This window comes from Lathamus discolor, chromosome 7 (assembly GCF_037157495.1).
Source record: "Lathamus discolor isolate bLatDis1 chromosome 7, bLatDis1.hap1, whole genome shotgun sequence".
Lineage (NCBI taxonomy): Eukaryota > Metazoa > Chordata > Aves > Psittaciformes > Psittacidae > Lathamus > Lathamus discolor.
In genome coordinates, this window is record NC_088890.1 from 19,096,301 (window position 1) to 19,114,247 (window position 17,947).

At 41.3% G+C, this 17,947-nt stretch overlaps 1 protein-coding gene across 3 annotated transcripts in view; it reads left to right on the forward strand.

Annotated features, from left to right (window-relative positions):
• Positions 1-17,947, forward strand: part of ATXN7 (ataxin 7) — an 81,767-nt gene that overhangs the window by 9,974 nt on the left and 53,846 nt on the right. Inside the window, exons 2-4 of one of the 3 annotated variants that reach the window (XM_065687695.1) lie at positions 5,699-5,791; positions 13,886-14,149; positions 14,751-14,819. In XM_065687695.1, the coding sequence (XP_065543767.1) occupies positions 13,897-14,149; positions 14,751-14,819 (322 nt within the window). In that variant the 5' untranslated portion in view covers positions 5,699-5,791; positions 13,886-13,896. Of the gene's footprint in view, positions 1-5,698; positions 5,792-13,480; positions 13,716-13,885; positions 14,150-14,750; positions 14,820-17,947 lie in introns of those variants that run through there. The other 2 variants (XM_065687697.1, XM_065687694.1) reach the window with 2 other exon arrangements.

Genomic DNA, 17,947 nt, shown 5'->3' on the forward strand with positions numbered 1-17,947 from the left:
TATTGATCTGTGGTTTGCAACGACATGGTTGCAAACGCAGTGCCAAGTTACAGTCTTGTTTACATGTGTGCAAATCCCAAGAAACTCTTTGGCAAGGGCTGGAGTCATTCTGGATTTCCAGAGGGATACTTAAGATCAAGTTTTTGCCTTCAGTTTCAATGAAAAGGATTTATATTGTGTATTGTACTAACTACCAATATCAGTAAAGGCACTGTGATCCTGTAAGTGCTTTGCAGATACTCTGCGGGATATTTTTTGCACTAAAAGATCAAGTGAAAATCAGAAGATCTTAATTTTTGCTTAATACAATCCTAGCAACAAGCTTTTCATTTCTTAATGTACTAGTTTAACTGAAAAACTACTGACATTTGAAAGAAAGGTGCTTTAGTTGCAGAAGAAAAAAAGCAGCCAAAGATTTAATTAGGTCTTTAATTTTTATGTGTTTATAATGAAAAATACCATTGGCTTTTTATGCCAGTTCTACAGTTCACTGTCAAGTGCATTGCCGGAGCTAGTTTGAGAAGTGTGGACTATCGTTTGTGAGGGAAAGCAGTAATTTAACACAGCTTTCAGTGTGAAGCTCGTGTCAGAAAGACAAGATAGAGATAATTCTGGTGTTAAGTCAAAATTATATATTAGACTGACAGGTATCACCATCCCTAATAGATTGCACAGTACAGAGATACGAGGAGTGATGCTTTCTATTCCCAACCCTGCCTTGAGCCTGGTAGGTAACTGTGGGCAAATCACTCCTCCTGCCTCAATTTCTCTGTCTGTAAAAAGTGTGATAACGATGTATATGATTTTGTGTTTCCTTTTGAGCTCTAAAGGGAATACATAGCAGTGAAGTTGTAGGAACACGCTGGGAAATAAAAGGTAGTAAAATAAACATCTGTATTACAGGCAGCTTTGTCCTGGCAACTTATTATAAAATTACTGATTCCACTGTTCTTTCCTATTGAGGGTATTGCTATGGACTTGTTCACAGGATTGTAGAAAGAAAAAAATTGCTATTTCTTATGCTAACCTATCTTTGAGCTTCTCATTCAGAATTTACAATCAGGTTATTGTGCTTTTATTCTTGCCCATTACTATCCCCATGAGGGACAGTTAAAGCTGTAGTTAATGGAGGATAAGGACAGCAAAGGTCTGTCTGTCTTTCTTGTCTCTATCTCCTCCCTTTCTATCTCTCTGTCTCTCTTTGGCCGTTGAAAATGTAGGTCATATTGCATCACCATAAAATGGAACAGTCAGAAAGGTGCTGGAAAAATGCTGACATCCTTAGCCTGGGGTGCATGCCAGTGTCCTTTGTTTACATTGAGAATAGTGTTGTACCTGTGTAAGAACCAGCATCTCTGCTAAGGTTAGTGCTATGGTACCTAAATTATGAGTCAGATTTTAAGATGACTTTCATCTGCCTGCAGTAATTTAAAATTAGACAGATAAAATGCAACCACTCATAATAATGATATACACAAGGAGCTAATTTGAAATCTTTAATCTGCAATAACTGTGACAGGGTAGTTTGAATAATATTACCTTTAACAGAGCAGCTCAGTAATAAATTTTGCAAATCAGGGTAATCATGTACTCCGCATTGTCTTGATTAGCTGTGCCTTTCTCTCATGAAAAGTAGATTTATATTGTATGTTTGTATATTCTTTTAAACATTACTGTGTTGCTTCATACACTCTTTTAAATTAACCAACCAGGATTTTATTCATTTAAAAAAGGGGAAAATCATGTCCAGTGTTCTATTGCTTGCTACCAGACTGTTATTGTTTGTGTTTCTGATGTAATACAAGTTGTAATTGGTATGAAATACTGCTGTGGCATAAAGTGCAGAACATGTATTTTTCTTCTCTACAGATGTATGTAAATACCATGTTTAAAGAAATGTATAAATATAATTTCAACTGTCCTTATTTATCTTAGTTTGGTGCAGTAAGCTAACATGTTTTATGGATGGGACTTTCAAATGGTGATATAAATCATACTGTAAGGTGCAGGTGTTTTGAATGATACGACAAGCTACTTTCTTGCAGAATATCTTTCATTATTTCTGAAACCAAATCTTTCTGTTCTGTGCTCTGTGTGGTTGTAGAGTTAAAGTGTAATGTGCAGAGGCTTCTTATGACTTTGTTATTGTTGCTGCTAAAAAGGTTTCTAAGTTAAAAGAGAAAATGTTGGAAGATAAAACTAAAGTTAGTGATAATGTGATTTGTTGAGCAAAATAATGCAAGTCTTTTTCTGTTGCCATTAGACAAAGGAAGACAACAGGAGTCGGAGTTAAGACCTCTCACGTGCACTTTACTGTGCACAATTATATTACAATCTTTATCAATTTATTTCAAATTATCCAAAAGGTTATGTGGCAACAAAGATGTTACTGAGGTTTGGCCCTTCTCATTCTGAAGATACCTGTGCATGCTTGAAATAGTTTCAGAATAACTTGCATCATATTTTGCACTGAATATTCTGTTGCATTTGTGTTTCAGAGAAATATTTTATACTGGTATACATAGGAACTAAATGAAATCTTGAGATGCTGCAGTTTTGCAATTGTATTTACCAAAGTTTGGTACCTAATCCCTATTGGAAGGGTGTAGCTGGTGCTTATTTTTTAGTCTGTGAAGATGTAATGAATTGTGCCTCCCGAAGGGAACTGAAGGGACAATTAGGTGCCTACAGTTCTTTCACCATCTCTGACCTTCTGAGATTGTGTAGTAGCCTGAGAGTTGCTCTGATTTACCCCTGAGCTATTAGCTAGCTCCAAGAGCAGCCTCCAGCCTTTTGCTGACCAGCTCCTGTTCTTTCCACACACACCTCCTGTGCCCATTTTTCCAAAGGAAAGAATAAAACGTTGTTAGATTATCCCCATAATTATAACATGTCTAAATGAAGCCCAGTATTGAGGTGATTATACCTGTATACATGGTATTATACCTATATAATGACTTACATAAATGTAGACATTGTACTTTATCTTAAATTTGGATATTTAGTAGATAACAAAGCAGAAATGTTCCAAAAGCCAGGGACATTCTTTGGTGCATATTTCTGACAGCTTAAAGGATGAAAGAGTTAAAGGAGTTTGTGTAGCTGAGGCATTAGTTTTGAACTTTCAGAAGTTCAGGATGCTTTATCATATATACTTACATGAAAATTGTAATTGCAGATCAACTGATTAAAATAAAGGAAATGTAAATGTGTTTCACCTTAAATGGATAATACACATTAGTCACTGTAACTGTGCCTTTATTATATACATCTGTGTAGATGCAGTTTTGACTGTGATACAGCTTTTGCTCTGCCAGACTGTGGTTTCCTGTGTGGCATATCAGTACCTCCTCAAAGTATTAAAGAGCAATTGCAACCAAGTTTCTCTGATAGTTAGGCATTGAGAGTGGCATAATGCTTATTCTGCTTCACTGGTTTAAAAATGCATGCAGTATGCAGGCCTTTCTCTGTTTTCCTTGACTGCTGCTTTGGCTGCTGTTGTCATCTTTCCATCCTCCGACCAGCTCTCCCTTTCCCAGGGTACCAAAGCTTAGGGAGCTCCTCCTGCCTTGTTCTCAGTCATCCCATCTCTTCCCTGCATTACTCTGTGCTGACAGTTGTGGTTGTAATTGACCTGCTGTAAATTCTCAACAAGAATCATTCCTGCTCTTTGCCACCCATTATCCAGAGAAAAAGTCCTCTTTCGAGGCTCATTAAACTGTCACTTTACTCTTTTGAAACTTACTCTCTATACTTCCTTCAAGCTCAACTCCAGATGTAATCCCTACAGCAAAATTCACAGGTGGTGACATACTATGCTCTGATCTCTTTTATATAAGAATAAAATTCTTGCTGATCCATCCTTCATCCTCATCTGGTCAATTTTTTTACATTTACTTACTACCCTATTTTTAGATCTTTAAGTCTTTGGAGGTCTTCTGTTTTATAGGTAGTTTTTGTTTTCATTGTTACATGAAGCGATGGAACTTACCTTTGATATGACAAATAACATTTATGTCAGGATGGAAAAGCACTTGGCATGCAGAACTCTCATATCCCCTGAAGAAATTGGGGGAAGAGATGAAGGGGTGAGTTGTTTCCACTGCAGGAAGTCATATGCTTGAAGGGATTGGGACTTTTAAGGCTAAGCACTGAATGATCTTTGATAAAGAGGTTGGTCCCTATGAAGTAAGACTCTCCTGTCCAAAGCAAATGAAGGAGAAAATGGGTTTTTGGCAAACACTTTGGCATTGCCTTTCCCAGTGAGCAACAGCAAGAGTTGAAGAGGAAGTTTTATACTGTAGTGTTCAACGAGATTGGTGCGTGTAACAAGGAAATACAATGTTTTCTGAGACTTCTACTAGTGTAGAAATGTGTTAACCGTGAGTTTTATTAATCATAAAGCAGAACATGTCTGCAGAGAAAAGAGGGGAAATAATCCTGCTTTCAAGTGTGGTCCACTGAAGACAAGAAAGTTTTGGATTTTATGGAGTAACTGGAATATAATTAATCTCAGATGTGCTTCTTGGGTTTAGGTATGTCACTGAGAAGAGTAAAGCTTAGACATAGTCAATATATCTGTAGGTAATCTCAGGCAAGATAGTGTCAGCTGCTGAGCTGCAGTTTAAAAGAAAAGGAGAAAAAAAGAGGGGAGGTGTTTATCCTTGATGCGTAAGAAGAATTTGAAGCCATGAACCCAGTTGTAGACAGCTTCCCAGAGGAGCAGCAGAAGGCAAGAACAGGCTTATTTTGCACCTTACACTGGGGCAGAGGCTGCAGCCTGTGGGGCAGCTTCCGTGCCCTCTTGGACTGCATTCCTCTCGTCTGGACTTTAATCCTTGGAGAGGAAAAAAGTAGTTATCTCTGAAGTGTCATCTGGTCCCAGCGCTAGATTGGGTTATTTCTATCTATCTGCATGACTTTTTAGTAGATGCAAAAAACAATCACCAGATTGATTTTTGTAAGTGCTTTGAAATTAGTTATTTGATCTTTCACATAACCTGTGCACAAGGATGGTTGAAAATTTCTTAAGGTTTTAACAGGGCTTTGGTTTGATTTATGCTCAGCCAGAGCAAACTAGGCTTACATTTGGTTCCTGTATAAGTTTATAAGCATTGAATTAAAGGATTTTGATTGTGATGATGAAAGTTCTTTTGGTGGGAAGGACAACCTCAACCTATACATCTCTCAAGCTTTTGTGAAATCCTTCATCAGCAATGCAGTTCTAGTCACTGAGGACTGTTACGTGAGGGATCATTTTTAGCTAGCTGCGTTCTATGATATGGTGGTAAAAATGTCAATGACTCTGTACCGAGAGCCCCTGTTGTCAGATCATGCTGTATTCTAGCAAAATCCTGGGTAGAAAATCCAGCCCTGTCGTGTAACCAGCTTGTGTTATAGACACAACTGCCTGCTTGGAAGTCTGGTCAGTAATAGTCGATGTAAGTGCAGTAACTGGGCTGAAGATTGAGATTTCATCCAATGCATACCTTTCTGGTAATGTCAGGCTGCCATTTAGAGAGCTGCTCTGTACATAAGCGTGCATAACAGCTCCCTGCTTACCTTTGAAATCCATTGCAGAAACTGAATTTGTACAATTGATGAAATGCTTCATAGTAGTTTTTAAATAGATACAGTTGTAGTTATGAAATGGAGGTAAGGTTTCAAATGCCTTAGTGCTTTTTTTGTTTTCTTTCAGAATTAATCAGGTACAAGTTAGAAACAGCTTCCAAAATCTGAACAGATGAAGATCAATTGATAAATCAAGCCAGCGATTCACCATACTTCCAAGGTACTGTGACATGCTTAGCCAAATATTTTCCTTAAGCATAATATTCGCATGCTTTAGATGTGAGAAGTGTAGGGAACAGGATATTAGTAGGATTGCAAAGCAAGTCTGAAGTGTTACCAGATGCAGTGGGGAGACTTTTATTTTAAATGCAGGTGTTTAATATATGTTTCAGTGGGAAAATCAGCAACCTTACAATCAACCTAAAGGGAGTTCAGTGCATGGAATAGCCAGACTTAGATAAAGTAAGTTGGATTGTTTCAGTCATTTACATGAAGTGAGTTGGAGAAGTAAAATGTGACAGACAGGCAATATTTTTAATGTATTTATTATATTTTAGAAGAATTAAGCTGCATTTTCTGAATAATTATTTTTGTCTATTTCCAAGTTTCCATGATAATTTTAGGCATTCAAAGGCTGTTAGGCTCTGGTATACACTATAATCTACCAGGTGCATCAGTTTTGTTATCTTACAAGTTCAGAAAGTAGGATTGTAAACTAAGAGTGTACAGTTGCCTGATGCAGTGGGGTTGTTCTCTGTAACTAGCATTCTTGGCAGGATGTTAGGAAAAAGAGAAAACTACTATAGTAAATTGGAATTTTGGTTAAAAAGCTGCTAGTGCTAGTGTTTTATCAGGCGCCACTAATTCATTGAAACAATATCTGTTTCTTTCTGTATGTTTCCCTTACATTTATCTCTACTCTTTTTCATCACATCATTTCAGCATTTTACATATTTTTTTTTGGTTGATTTCATAAAAGAAAAGACTTCACTCTAAGTTTGCATTTTTCTTATGCACAGACTTGAAGAATCCTGTTTGTTATAGCCTGAATAGTATTTTCTGGGCAAATAATCTTTTAATAGATCTTAAAATAGGTTGCAGCAGAAAGGGCCATTACAGCTAGCACGGAGATGGTCTACAGAACTTATTTAAGTGGATGAGTTAACCTGGGTTCAAGAAGAGTGAGGAATGTTTGACATTCATATGTAACATTGGAAGCTGTGGTATATGAAGTTTCTGTAACAAAATGCTTCCCCGGGTTTTCCAGCAGACTGAGAACCCAGAGTGCCTCGGGCTGCAAAAAATGGCATTGGTCTTATCTGCTTCCTTGTTCCTTGTCACTAAATAGGGTCACACATCTGTCAGGTTTTCATATTATCATAGGAAGGTCTAGATTGGAGGAATCCTCTGGACATCATCTGGTCCAGCCTTCTGTTGAAAGCAGGTGATTATCTGAGGTCTGGTGAAAAGAGTACCTCCATCTTCTCTATAAGTATCTTTTACTTACTGGAAGACTGTGATTACATCCCAGCTGAGCCTTCTCTTTTTTAGCTGAACAAACCCAGTTCCTTCAAATTTCTTCATTAAATTTTCTAGCCTTCTGTTCACATTGTTGGCTCGCTGCTGAGCCCTGTGTAGTTTTTTAATGTGTCTCTTGAACCTGGCCTAGTCTTCCAGCCTGTCACAGTCTCTTGTACATATGACACTTCCTTTGGGTGTATCCCAAGGAGCTGTTTGTGACTGCTGGCCAGTTTCATTTTGAGCACAGCAGTTTAGCCAGTTTGCCAGCAATTTCACAGTCAGCATCCATGACCTTCCAAACTAACTTTCTCAGCACCCTTGCATGCATCCTGTCAAGTCCAGTAGACCTGTCCCTGTCCAATCTGTATGATGTATTGCTGCTAACTAGCTAAATAGGTGGTCAGTGCAAGGAGCATCAGCAAGCAGTATGTGAGAAGGATGGTATGAAGTTAAATTTCCTTGTGCCAGGGTTCTCAGGATCCTTAATTGATGTTAACCAGCATATTGAACTTTTGAGGGTATGAGGACTGAGGCAGCTTCACATTGTAGGTAGGCATCATTGTGGTCTCAGGGAACTCCTGAGTCCCGAGGGCTGTGCTTAGACCCAGAGTGTTCTGCCTGAATGAATTGCCAAGGAGCTACGTGGACAAGCTGGCAAGAAACCAGGCAGGGTTATGAAACCTTGCGTGGTAGTTAGGTTCCATTGGAAAATCATAGGTAGCAAACTGTTCCCAGTGCTTTGATTTCAATAAATGGAAATTCAGCACTAATGTTTTCTTACAATTGACCTGAAGAGCTGTGTATTTTAATAATTCTATTTATAATATCTTAGTCTCCGTGTATAAATGAGAATTTAAAAGGTCATACCCATTTCTGATTCCTCTGATTAAAATGATTCATCTGCATAGTTGGAATGGCGAAATGGTTTTAACATTTCCAAATTCAAAAGGTGATTTCAATACCTTAATGTAAAATTAATAAACATTAGTTTGATTTCCACATATTAATTGGATGAATCTTGTGTAGTTTTACCTCTTTCCCTTTAACGCTTTAAAATTTTGTGTCACTACTCAGTGTATTCTCTGTAACATTATTTTCAAGAATTGACAGTATTTAGTGACATCTATGCAGGGCAACGAGGTGTGTTCCTGTATTCCTTACACTCCATATGCTGTGTTAGATTGCTGTGTCATCAATTCTTGCAGAAATTTGACTTGCATTTGAGGCATATTTGATAGGTAAGAGAAGAAGGAAATAGTTGCAAAGTTTTGCTAGATACTGTAGATCCTATTAGCCCATGGCAATGACATTGACTTATAAATTGGGTGTAAAAATGTTACACTATGTTCAGTATAGTCACTGTGATGCTTGGGTAAACATACAGGGGCATCTGTTGCCTTTTTATCCTAATGCAGAATTCTTTGCAGATTTACTTACATTTATTGACCTATATTCTCCCATTCTTTCTCCTCAGAAAAGGATACTTTAAGTCTTCAAATCTTAACAATATTGTTATTTTCCCTGGTACAGGTGGTTTATAAGAGTTACCCACAGTAATTTTATATTCCAGTATTTAAAGTAACTGTATTCCAGCACTTCTGAGCATCTTTGACTCCCCCTGTGAAGTATTACTCATCAATGAAATTACACATATCAACCTGAAGCCAGGATCTGGGGGAGAAAGGATAACAGACTGGCATGGCTTGTTGTGTAATTTTTTATTGTGTGCTGCTCATAATTGTTGTTCTGGGGAATCGCAGTCTTGCGTACAGTTATAAGGGGAGAAGTTGCTTGATTTCATTGGAGGTGAGGGTGAGCTACAGATTACCATAATGCATTTTTCTTTATGTATTAGTATTTTTCTATAGCAGGGCTTAAATGAAATAGTCTGGTTTGAATGGCAGATAGTTTTCCCAGCTCTGTCTGTTCTGATTTATATGAACTTTTTACGTCTTGCTTCCTCACTTGCCCAATTATATTCTTACAATTCTTGTACCAGGGACATACTTCAAAATGCACGGTGTGCACTCCTCGTTGCACCGCTGTTAGCAGGAGCTGGCAGAGGGTCAGAATTTCAGCCTATCAGCTACTTGAGTTGTCATTTAATTCTGAATCTTATCTACCAACAAGTCTTCACTAGTAATACTTGTTCTTGGTTCTTAAGCCCTTCTTAGTCATTTCATACCTTGTGGCTAGAAATAACTTTTTTTTATTTTCTTTAATGCCCCTCAGATCTTTTCCTTGACAGACTTTATGTGAATTCACTATTTTTCTTTTGAGTACTGATAAAGCAACACCCTCATATGTTCTCCCTCCCTCTCCCTTTGCACTTCAGGTCTTGTCTTCTTTCACTTCCATTGTGGAAAATCATCAGTGAATCATATCTTTGTGCTTCTGTTCTTAAGAGTTCAGCTACAGATTCATCCTTCCCTTTTCATTCCAGTTAAGTGTTAACCGTATCTCAGGTCACATACAGAGGCTGTCTTACAGGTTGCAACTGAGCAGCTGAAGTAGGTGCTCCCTGTTTGAACGGCTTTCCCAGTCCTCCTGGCAAAAGAACGAAACCTGGTGGTACGCGTACAGCTTTAAGCAGTCATTGTATGCAGTTTGTAAGCATACATTCAATCATAGTACCACCAGCCACATACATTGTATTGTTCAGTCTATTTAGCGAGGTCTAATACTGTAGGCTTTCCTTTTTTTTGTATAATTGGTTTCCTCTTCTTGACTCCTTTCTTTCATTTTGCAGGCTGTGTTACATTTTTTGTTTATGCTTTCTTCACCCCATTATTTGGCTGCTTTCTCCACATCATCCACAGTTTGCTGCTGCTTTCCTGCCTAACATTTCCTTTCCTGCTGTCTTATCTGACTTAACTGATCTTGTTTCTTCTCTCCATTCTCTGAACACCTGTTCACGTTCACACATATGAGTAGTTCATGGTTATTCACACACTGTCTCAGTCCTGATGCTAATTCTTAGGCTATTTTCTTTCCTCAGCTAAGCCCTTCAAACTATAGCATTTCTGGACCCCTTTATGTTCTCTTAAAGGAACATTGGCTTCTAGGCAGTGCTTTTCACACCAGTGTTCTTCCCGCTCCTAACGAGATTCATCCAACTTAACTTTGGGTACCTAATGCAGGTGCCTAATTTATGTGAATGGTCATCTGTGACTACTTCTGTGGCCAGCAGGAAGAGAAGGGCTTCTTCAAAAACACTTTGGACCAGGAGGAACCAAACTAATCCCAAAACTACCCTGACTCTCTGCTGATTGCCCAGGGAGCTTTGGATGAGCATCCTCCTCACCTGGATGTCTCAGATTTGTAATAATCATTTCTGTTCAAAGCCTACAGTGTGGACATGTGTTTTCAATTCTGATCTCCTACTAACATGATGGATTTTCAGGGGTTTTCCCTATTTTCCCTAAAATCATCAATGCATCCATATATAGCACTATGGAAACAATTTAAGAGAATTGAATTTGTGTGCTTGAAACAACCCAAGTACATATTCAACCTGGTCAGTTTGTGGGAAAAGAAAATTCTCTCCACTTCCAGGCCATGTAAAATCACATTTTCATCTGCCCTGTTCCTGCTCTCTGAGTGATCTGTCTTGTGCATTGAGCACTGATGATTCTGCTGCCACTTTCCTCCCTCTGCTGGAATACTCATGTATTCACGACACATACGGAAAATACTAGTGGAAGAAGGATTACGGAAGGACAGCCTGAGACCCAGGCTGCAGAATTAGATCTTGAGTGGGAATATACAGGGAAAAAATAACAAAAGCTGTGAAAGAGGGAGGGAGAAAAATGTAACAACCAGTTTGAAAGGGCAAAAAATAAGAGTGAGAAAGGGGGTAATCAAAATTGCATGAAAGAACTGTTGTATGTGCTTTACCTGCTTGGCACTTTTAAAGCAAGAGGTGCTTTTGATTAACTTAAGGAGTGTCAACCTTAGAAACTGAACAGTTGCTAATGCACTGGTTGGTTAAAGTGTTTGGCTGATTAGTGTGATTCTGCCAAATGAGGCTATTGAACTTTTGTGTGATTTGACATACATCTATCAGTAATATTTAAAGAAAAGAACCATGTGATGTGTGAATGTTAAATTGATAAACCATGGTAAAATCTGATCACTATTAAAAGGTAGATGATGGTGTTCTGTGGTTCTGTCTGGTCACCCATCACTGTATGTGCTTTATGATCTATGCAAAATAAATAATAGGAAAAGCCTTTATGAATTTGATGGACACTTGGCTGTATCAAGGACTCTTTTCCAAACTGCAGCTGAGGCAGCTTTCTGTCTGCTTTCTCCAGACTAAAGGGGAGCTGTATGAGTGAAGTTTGTAACATAAACCAGAGTATTTGATACAGAAAATACAGTTCTGTCTGTAACGTGCCTTATCCTATGGCTGGAGTCAGAATTCAGCTATGGATGTTGTTAGACTCCATTTGTGGAGCATTTGAAGAGGTAAGCTTGAAGGAAATAATGATTTTTTTTTTTTTTTTTGCCTATCTGGCTTCTACACCGCAAAAAAAAGCTCTGTCCAGGAATTGTTTAGCACGTGACTGACATTTTTTTTCCAGTCATGTTCTCAGCTTTGATTTTAAGTAGCTTTCTGTATTACAAAGCGTATAGTTTGATAATTAATCAAGCAATGATGCCCATCATTCATCATTTATCTTTAGATTCTAGTTCCATAAACATCTTCACTCATGCTTAAACTAAGAGGAGGAATTATTTCACTGGTTTGGGAAGCTGCAGTACAGTTAAGAGTGTAACTGTCTGAAAGGTCAGGGCTGAGCTCCAGAAGTTGATAGCCTTTGTTAATTAACCCTACTACAGATGTCTGCAGCAGGAGTCATTGTTGTTCTCTTTATCTAAAACTCTTGGTGTTTGCCTTTTATTAAGGAGTTAACTTAGATTTGCAGTGATCAAGACAAGAGAAAAACCTCACCAGCTATTCTGTATTAGATCTACAATTCTACAAGATACATTCCGAGTGTGACATAAATTATCAGTTGAGTGGAACACTGAAACTATTCTTACAGTGACAGCCAATCCCATATGATGATTGTCTGATGAACTCATATTTGTGCATCTTCTATATGCAAGAATTTGGGAAGAAACAGCTGAAAGATGGTAGATTTAGATGAAAGATGGTAGATTTAGATTAGATATAAGGAAGTTCTTTACAGTGAGGGTGTTGAGGCGCTGGCACAGGATGCCAGAGAAGCTGTGGCTGTCCCATCTCTATCAGTGTCCAAGGCCAGGTTGGACAGGGCTTGGAGCAACCTGCTCTTGTGGAAGGTGTCTCTGCCCACGGCAGGGGGTTGGAACTGGATGAGCTTTAAGCCTTCCAACCCAAACCATTCCATGATTCTATGATCTGTAGCTTGTATAGTTCCACACTTTAAAGGAAACCAGTGAAGCCTTTACTAAGACTGCATGCATACACACCTCTGCAGGACTGGGACCTTGTAGCCTAAACAGATTTATTTACAGCTTTGATTTCTGCTGCCTGGTTTTGTAAATACACATATGAGATCTGTGAGCAGTTTTGAGTCCTGTGCTCTCACACTTACTACACATGGGCTGGGGACCTGTAGAGGAAGCAGCAAGTCACCTTTTTCTAAGTTTTTATCTATTTTTTGAGGATGTTGTGAATGCTCCACCCCTGGAGGTGTTCAAGGCCAGGCTGGATGGAGTCTTGGGTGACACGGTTTAGTGTGAGGTGTTCCTGCCCATGGCAGGGGGGTTGGAACTAGATTATTTTAAGGTCCTTTCAAACCCTTACTATTCTGTGATTTTGTGATGTTGGCACTGACGGCAGCATCAAGTGTGGCCATAAACCTTTGCAAATTTATTTGATGTTGTTACTGGAACTTTTTATTCTATTGAAGAGAGAGCCGTGTAATAAATAGGGGGTTAGAATCTACAGTTTAGAAACTATAATAGTTTCTAAACCGTGATGTTTTTTAGCAAATAACTCGATTTTGCTTAAACTTCATAACTAGGAGTTGCCAAGCACGAAAGCATCCTTTAATCCGAGCTCTTACCCCAAAGTTTAGGGAAATAAGACACAACCAAAAGACCGGTGGGTAAAAAGAAACGTGGAATATCAATGACAAAACCTCCCTGTGAGACAGGTTACGAGTAGAATGAAGGCGGAGGCCCGGCCCCGTTCCCCCCACCCCCCCGCCTCCAACGCCCGGGGACCGGGGGGGGGGGGGGGGGGTGCCGGGCCTCCACACGCCGGGAACTCGTTTCCTGCTCTCCGCTGCCTTTAAGGAGGCACCGCGTTTAAGGTGGACCGGTCAAGAGGGGAGGAGCCGCTTTTGCGCGTCACGCCTCCTTCAGCGTCGCGTTCCTCCGTTCCGCCCCCCCCCCTTCCCCCTTCTCCCCGGTGCCAGGCGGGGTTGTGATGCGGCCGTTGTTTTTGTAGGGTCGCTGTGAGGCTTGAGAGAGAGCGGCCCATGGAGCCGGGAAGCGCTTGGAGGACGGTATAACCGTTCTCTATCCCAGCTCCCTTCCGCCTCTTTGTTAGCGGAATAAAGAGGAACGGGAGCGCTTCCCAGTACCATAATGGGAGCCCCGCTCCTTCCCCGTGGGCCGCCGCTGAGGTGAGTGGACGCCTTCCCTATAGAGATTCCTAGAGGAGAAGGGGGAAAAGGGGTTAAAAGCCATTAAAGCTGGTTGTCATCTCCTCGGCGCTTCCTTAAAGAGCTCGGCGCCACCTTAAAAAGCTCCCGATGACTTTCCCCCCCACCCACCCTCTCGTTACGTTCTATAGCAGCGGAAAGAATGTCGGCGCGGGCCGCGGGTGACGTCAGAAGGGAGCAGCGCAGCGCGGCGGCGGCGGTCAGGCAGCGGCAGCGGCGGCCCCGCCACGGCGAAGGAGGAGGCGGCGGAGGAGGCGGGAGCGGCGCCGGCCCCGCCGCCACCGCAGCGGCAATGGCGGCCGTCGGAGAGCGCAGGTCCCTGCCCAGCCCCGAGGCGATGCTGGGGCAGCCCTGGAGCCATTGGGTCGATGCTGCTAAACTTCACGGGAACGACGGTGAGTGGCCGCCAAGCCTCGCTTCCCCCCCCCCCCCCCCGCCGCCATCCTCAACCGTTCCACCGGCCTGGGTTGTAGTGGGGGGGGTTGCCCCCGGTGCGGCGCGGCAGGGTGCCCGGCCGGAGGGCGCCGCGGGGACCGGGCCCTACGGGGAGGTTGGGTCCGTTTCTGCTCCCGTCGCGCTTCCCCCTAATGTCGCGGCCGAGTTCGTTGTCCGGTGCGCTGTCCCCGGGGCTCGGGCGCGGCGCGGGGTGAGGACGCTTTGCCCCAGTTCCTTTAATCCGGGACACGGTGCGGGGAGGTCGGAGCCCGTCCCCGGGGGCCGGTTGGTCCTGCCTTCGATTGAGCCCCGGCCTGGGGCGGGGGCAGGTCCCGGCTCAGGTGAGGCAGCCCCCTCCGTGACAGCGGCTCCGCTGCCGGGGACGGGACGAGAGGTGTCAGGCTCTCGGAAGACGTGCTTATTGCGGCAGCGACTCGAGTGCCTGTTCCCGAGTTACCAGTTCGTTCCCGCGGGGGAACGGGCGGCAGGTCGGTAGCGGAGGGGTCGGTTCTGCTCTCTGACTTGTGCGCGCATTGACATCTTGTGGCTTTTCGATTTTAGGAACGGCGTTAGAAGAAAGTTTCAAGGAATACGGCCGGAACCGAGAAGCAATGCGACTTTGCCGAGAAGGTGAGTTGATTCAGTCATGAAGAGAAGTGCACAGAGAAGTTTTCCTTCTAGTAACGAGTTATGAGAGGACGTGTGTGGGAAAGAGAAGGGAGACTTCAATCCTATCGCTTTGGATTGGGATTGCGGCCTGTCAGCGAGTGGTGTCATTAGCATTGTTATTAAATTAATATATAATCTCAAAACTACAAGGTAGGGCAGAGGTTACTTGTTGCCTTTACAGTGTTTCTCTTTGAATTATTATTTAAGACTACAAATAAGACTCAAAAGAAGCTGTGTGACCAGCACTGATATTTTCTCTTGAACTAAAACATTTTGACTTTTAGTGTAATCACTGTCAGTGCTTGAACACTGATACCTTTACTCTGTCATGTCCATGTGTTAATGTTTATTTCTTAGGGTACTCCTAAATGAGTGTGACCTTTCACCTGTGATTAGCAAAAGCCCATTAACAGCCCGGTTCATCTCAAGAGTAACAATGCTGCTCTGAGTTGTAAGCAGATGATGAATGAAAGCTATAGATTATTGGTAACTTTGTAACAGGGAGTGGAAAAAACCCAACAGTGATGAGTCTGATTTGTGGTGTTCAATTTCTGTTTGTTTTTCCAGTTTAACAGTTGTTTTATAGCAGAGAAATGTTCTAAAACTTTCCTCCTGTTGTTGTTGCTAGCTCAGTACTGTTGGACTTGGAGAAGTATACCACAGAACAGGCCTTGCCGTTTTAAATACGAGATCAGTTAATTCCAAATAATTAATTTGATGCTGTTAGAAATGGAAGATTGAGTTTGTAAACTTGGCTTAGGACCTTAGGAGATGATCTGATTCAGCACTTACCTACTTGTGAGCTACAGACAGCATGTGAAGTCTCAAGCAAGGTGGCACAGACTAGTAAGGTGGGGAGGCAGTGACGCATCTTGAGGCTGAATCAGGATATCTGTTTGTTGTAGAATTCCTACTGTTGCTAACATTGTGGAAAAATCAATTTCTAGGACCAAAGTCAGTGGTCAATGACCTGTAAGAAAGATGTAACAGGCATCTGTGCTGTGGCATTCAGCATCACTTGTGCCATTGTGCTAGGTTCTGAGTGTCTGCATAAGTTCTTAGGCATTTAAAAAATGACTTTATTACTTCCACGGCTGAGTTCCAATCTAGTAGTAGTTGTGTTGGATATTTATTTTTCTGTATAGACAAATCATTCAAGTGCTAGAACAGCATTTGTAACAATAAGCGTACACATTACCCTCATAAAGATTTTACTAATAAGGATTTTCAAACATTCTTTCTTATTTCTACTTCTTAAAATGCAAGCATCTACGGTTTCCAGATTTCAAAGATTAGCTGGCAGGGTGAAGAATAATCTTTTTTTCTTTTCCTCTGGAGAGAGCTCATGAAACTGTTTTTGCATAGGCTGACCACTGAGACACAGCTTCTCTGCACTGACTCCAGCCATGTGAGTTGTTTGTAGGGTTAGGAGTTAAAGGAAGTTCATAAAATACTGTGAGAATTAAAAGTGAAACTTAGTAGCCCTGTTAGGCTTCCAGATTTCTGTTTGTTTTGGTTGCTTTATGACATAGGGATGGGACGCTGCCTTGGTGTCTACCTGTAGCTATTGTATAGGGAGCAAAATAAAGCAGAAGAAAAAGCTCAGTTTGCACTTACAGAGCAGTAAAAGATGCCAGCATGTGTGTGTGTTGTGTTATTAAATACAACTTTGAGAATCCTGTAACTGATTCCTTTTTCCAGGAACAGTTTTGCATTCAAAATCGAGGCACAAACATTAAATAATTGAACTGTCTAAACCACGGATCTTAGCATAGGAAGGTGAATCCAAGGTATACATTCTGTCAAATCAACTCTAACCTCAAGATTTTGTCTTGGTACCACACAGTGTTTTAAATATAGCCAACAACAGAACTCGTTGTGTAAGAAAGTTATTTCTCTCCAGATCGGGAGTTGACTCAGAGGCCCAACTTCACAAAAGGATTTCAAGGTTATTTAGGCTAATTTAACCTTGCATTGCAACTCTTCCAGTTTGCATAAAAGAATTAAATATTCATGGCCTGGAGAGGCAGTGAAGGAGGGAACATGACTTTACAGCCCACTTATTAGAATCGGGTTCAAACCCAAGAACTGCTTGCTTTATTTAGCCATTGTCAGCTTTCAGGTCAGGTTCCCACTCGCCTGTGTACGCACTGGGTCGTGGCGTGTAGCTGGTTCCTTTCCCACATGTGGTTTCTCTGCGTCTTCTAGTGGGAGCAGCTTCATCATCAGCCTGTCTGGTGAGAGGTGGGTTTCAGGCTGGTAGGAAGGAGTGCCTGTTCCTCCTGAGTGAAGAGTGAGTGTTCCCATTGTCGTAACACTGTATTAAAAAGGGACTTAGTATTTCCAGCTCCTCCTTTTGTTATGTCTATAGGGAAAGAATAATGCCTGTTATTTCTTTAAAGGAATAAAGGACATAACTCTGTAATTCCAGGACAACATTTGCAAGCTGTGGAGAGGTGCAGGATTTTGGGCATGTCTTTGTCGCTGGCAGTTCCTATTGGCTGATCAGGCAGCTTCTCTCAGCATGCTTTTGGTTGTGAAGCCTGATGAGTCCTTAATACCTGTCAGTGATGCTAGTTCCTTGTAGGGGTCAGGAAACTAAAATTAGTTCGTAGTCTCATACACTTTTTTTTCTGTATCTAACCCTTCTTGATGTAACCAAGCTCACATCGAAGTAAGAACAAAAAATTGAGCTTCCCAAACTCCTTATGTTTGTCTCTTCTACTTTCCTGTTTCTTTTTCACTGCTCTTACATGCTTTCTATTCTGCTAATCCATAACATGCAATCATTCCTGCTGGCATCCTCACAGACCTTCACAAAGTGAGAAACTTGCTGGATGCTTCTACTGCTTTTTGAGGCAGTATCAGTCCACACTGTGCTTTGATGTAGAAATCTGAGCTGCAGGAACAAGGTACAGGCCCAATGGACTAGGCTCACTTTTGGTATGGAAAATGTGCAACAGATGGAAATGAGAAAGGAGTATCCATCAGCACGGAAAAATTGTTACTTTAAAGTACCCTTTAAAATTCACTTTTTACACTGAAATCTTCTTGTGATGAGCAGTACTATCAATGTAAGAGCATGTTGG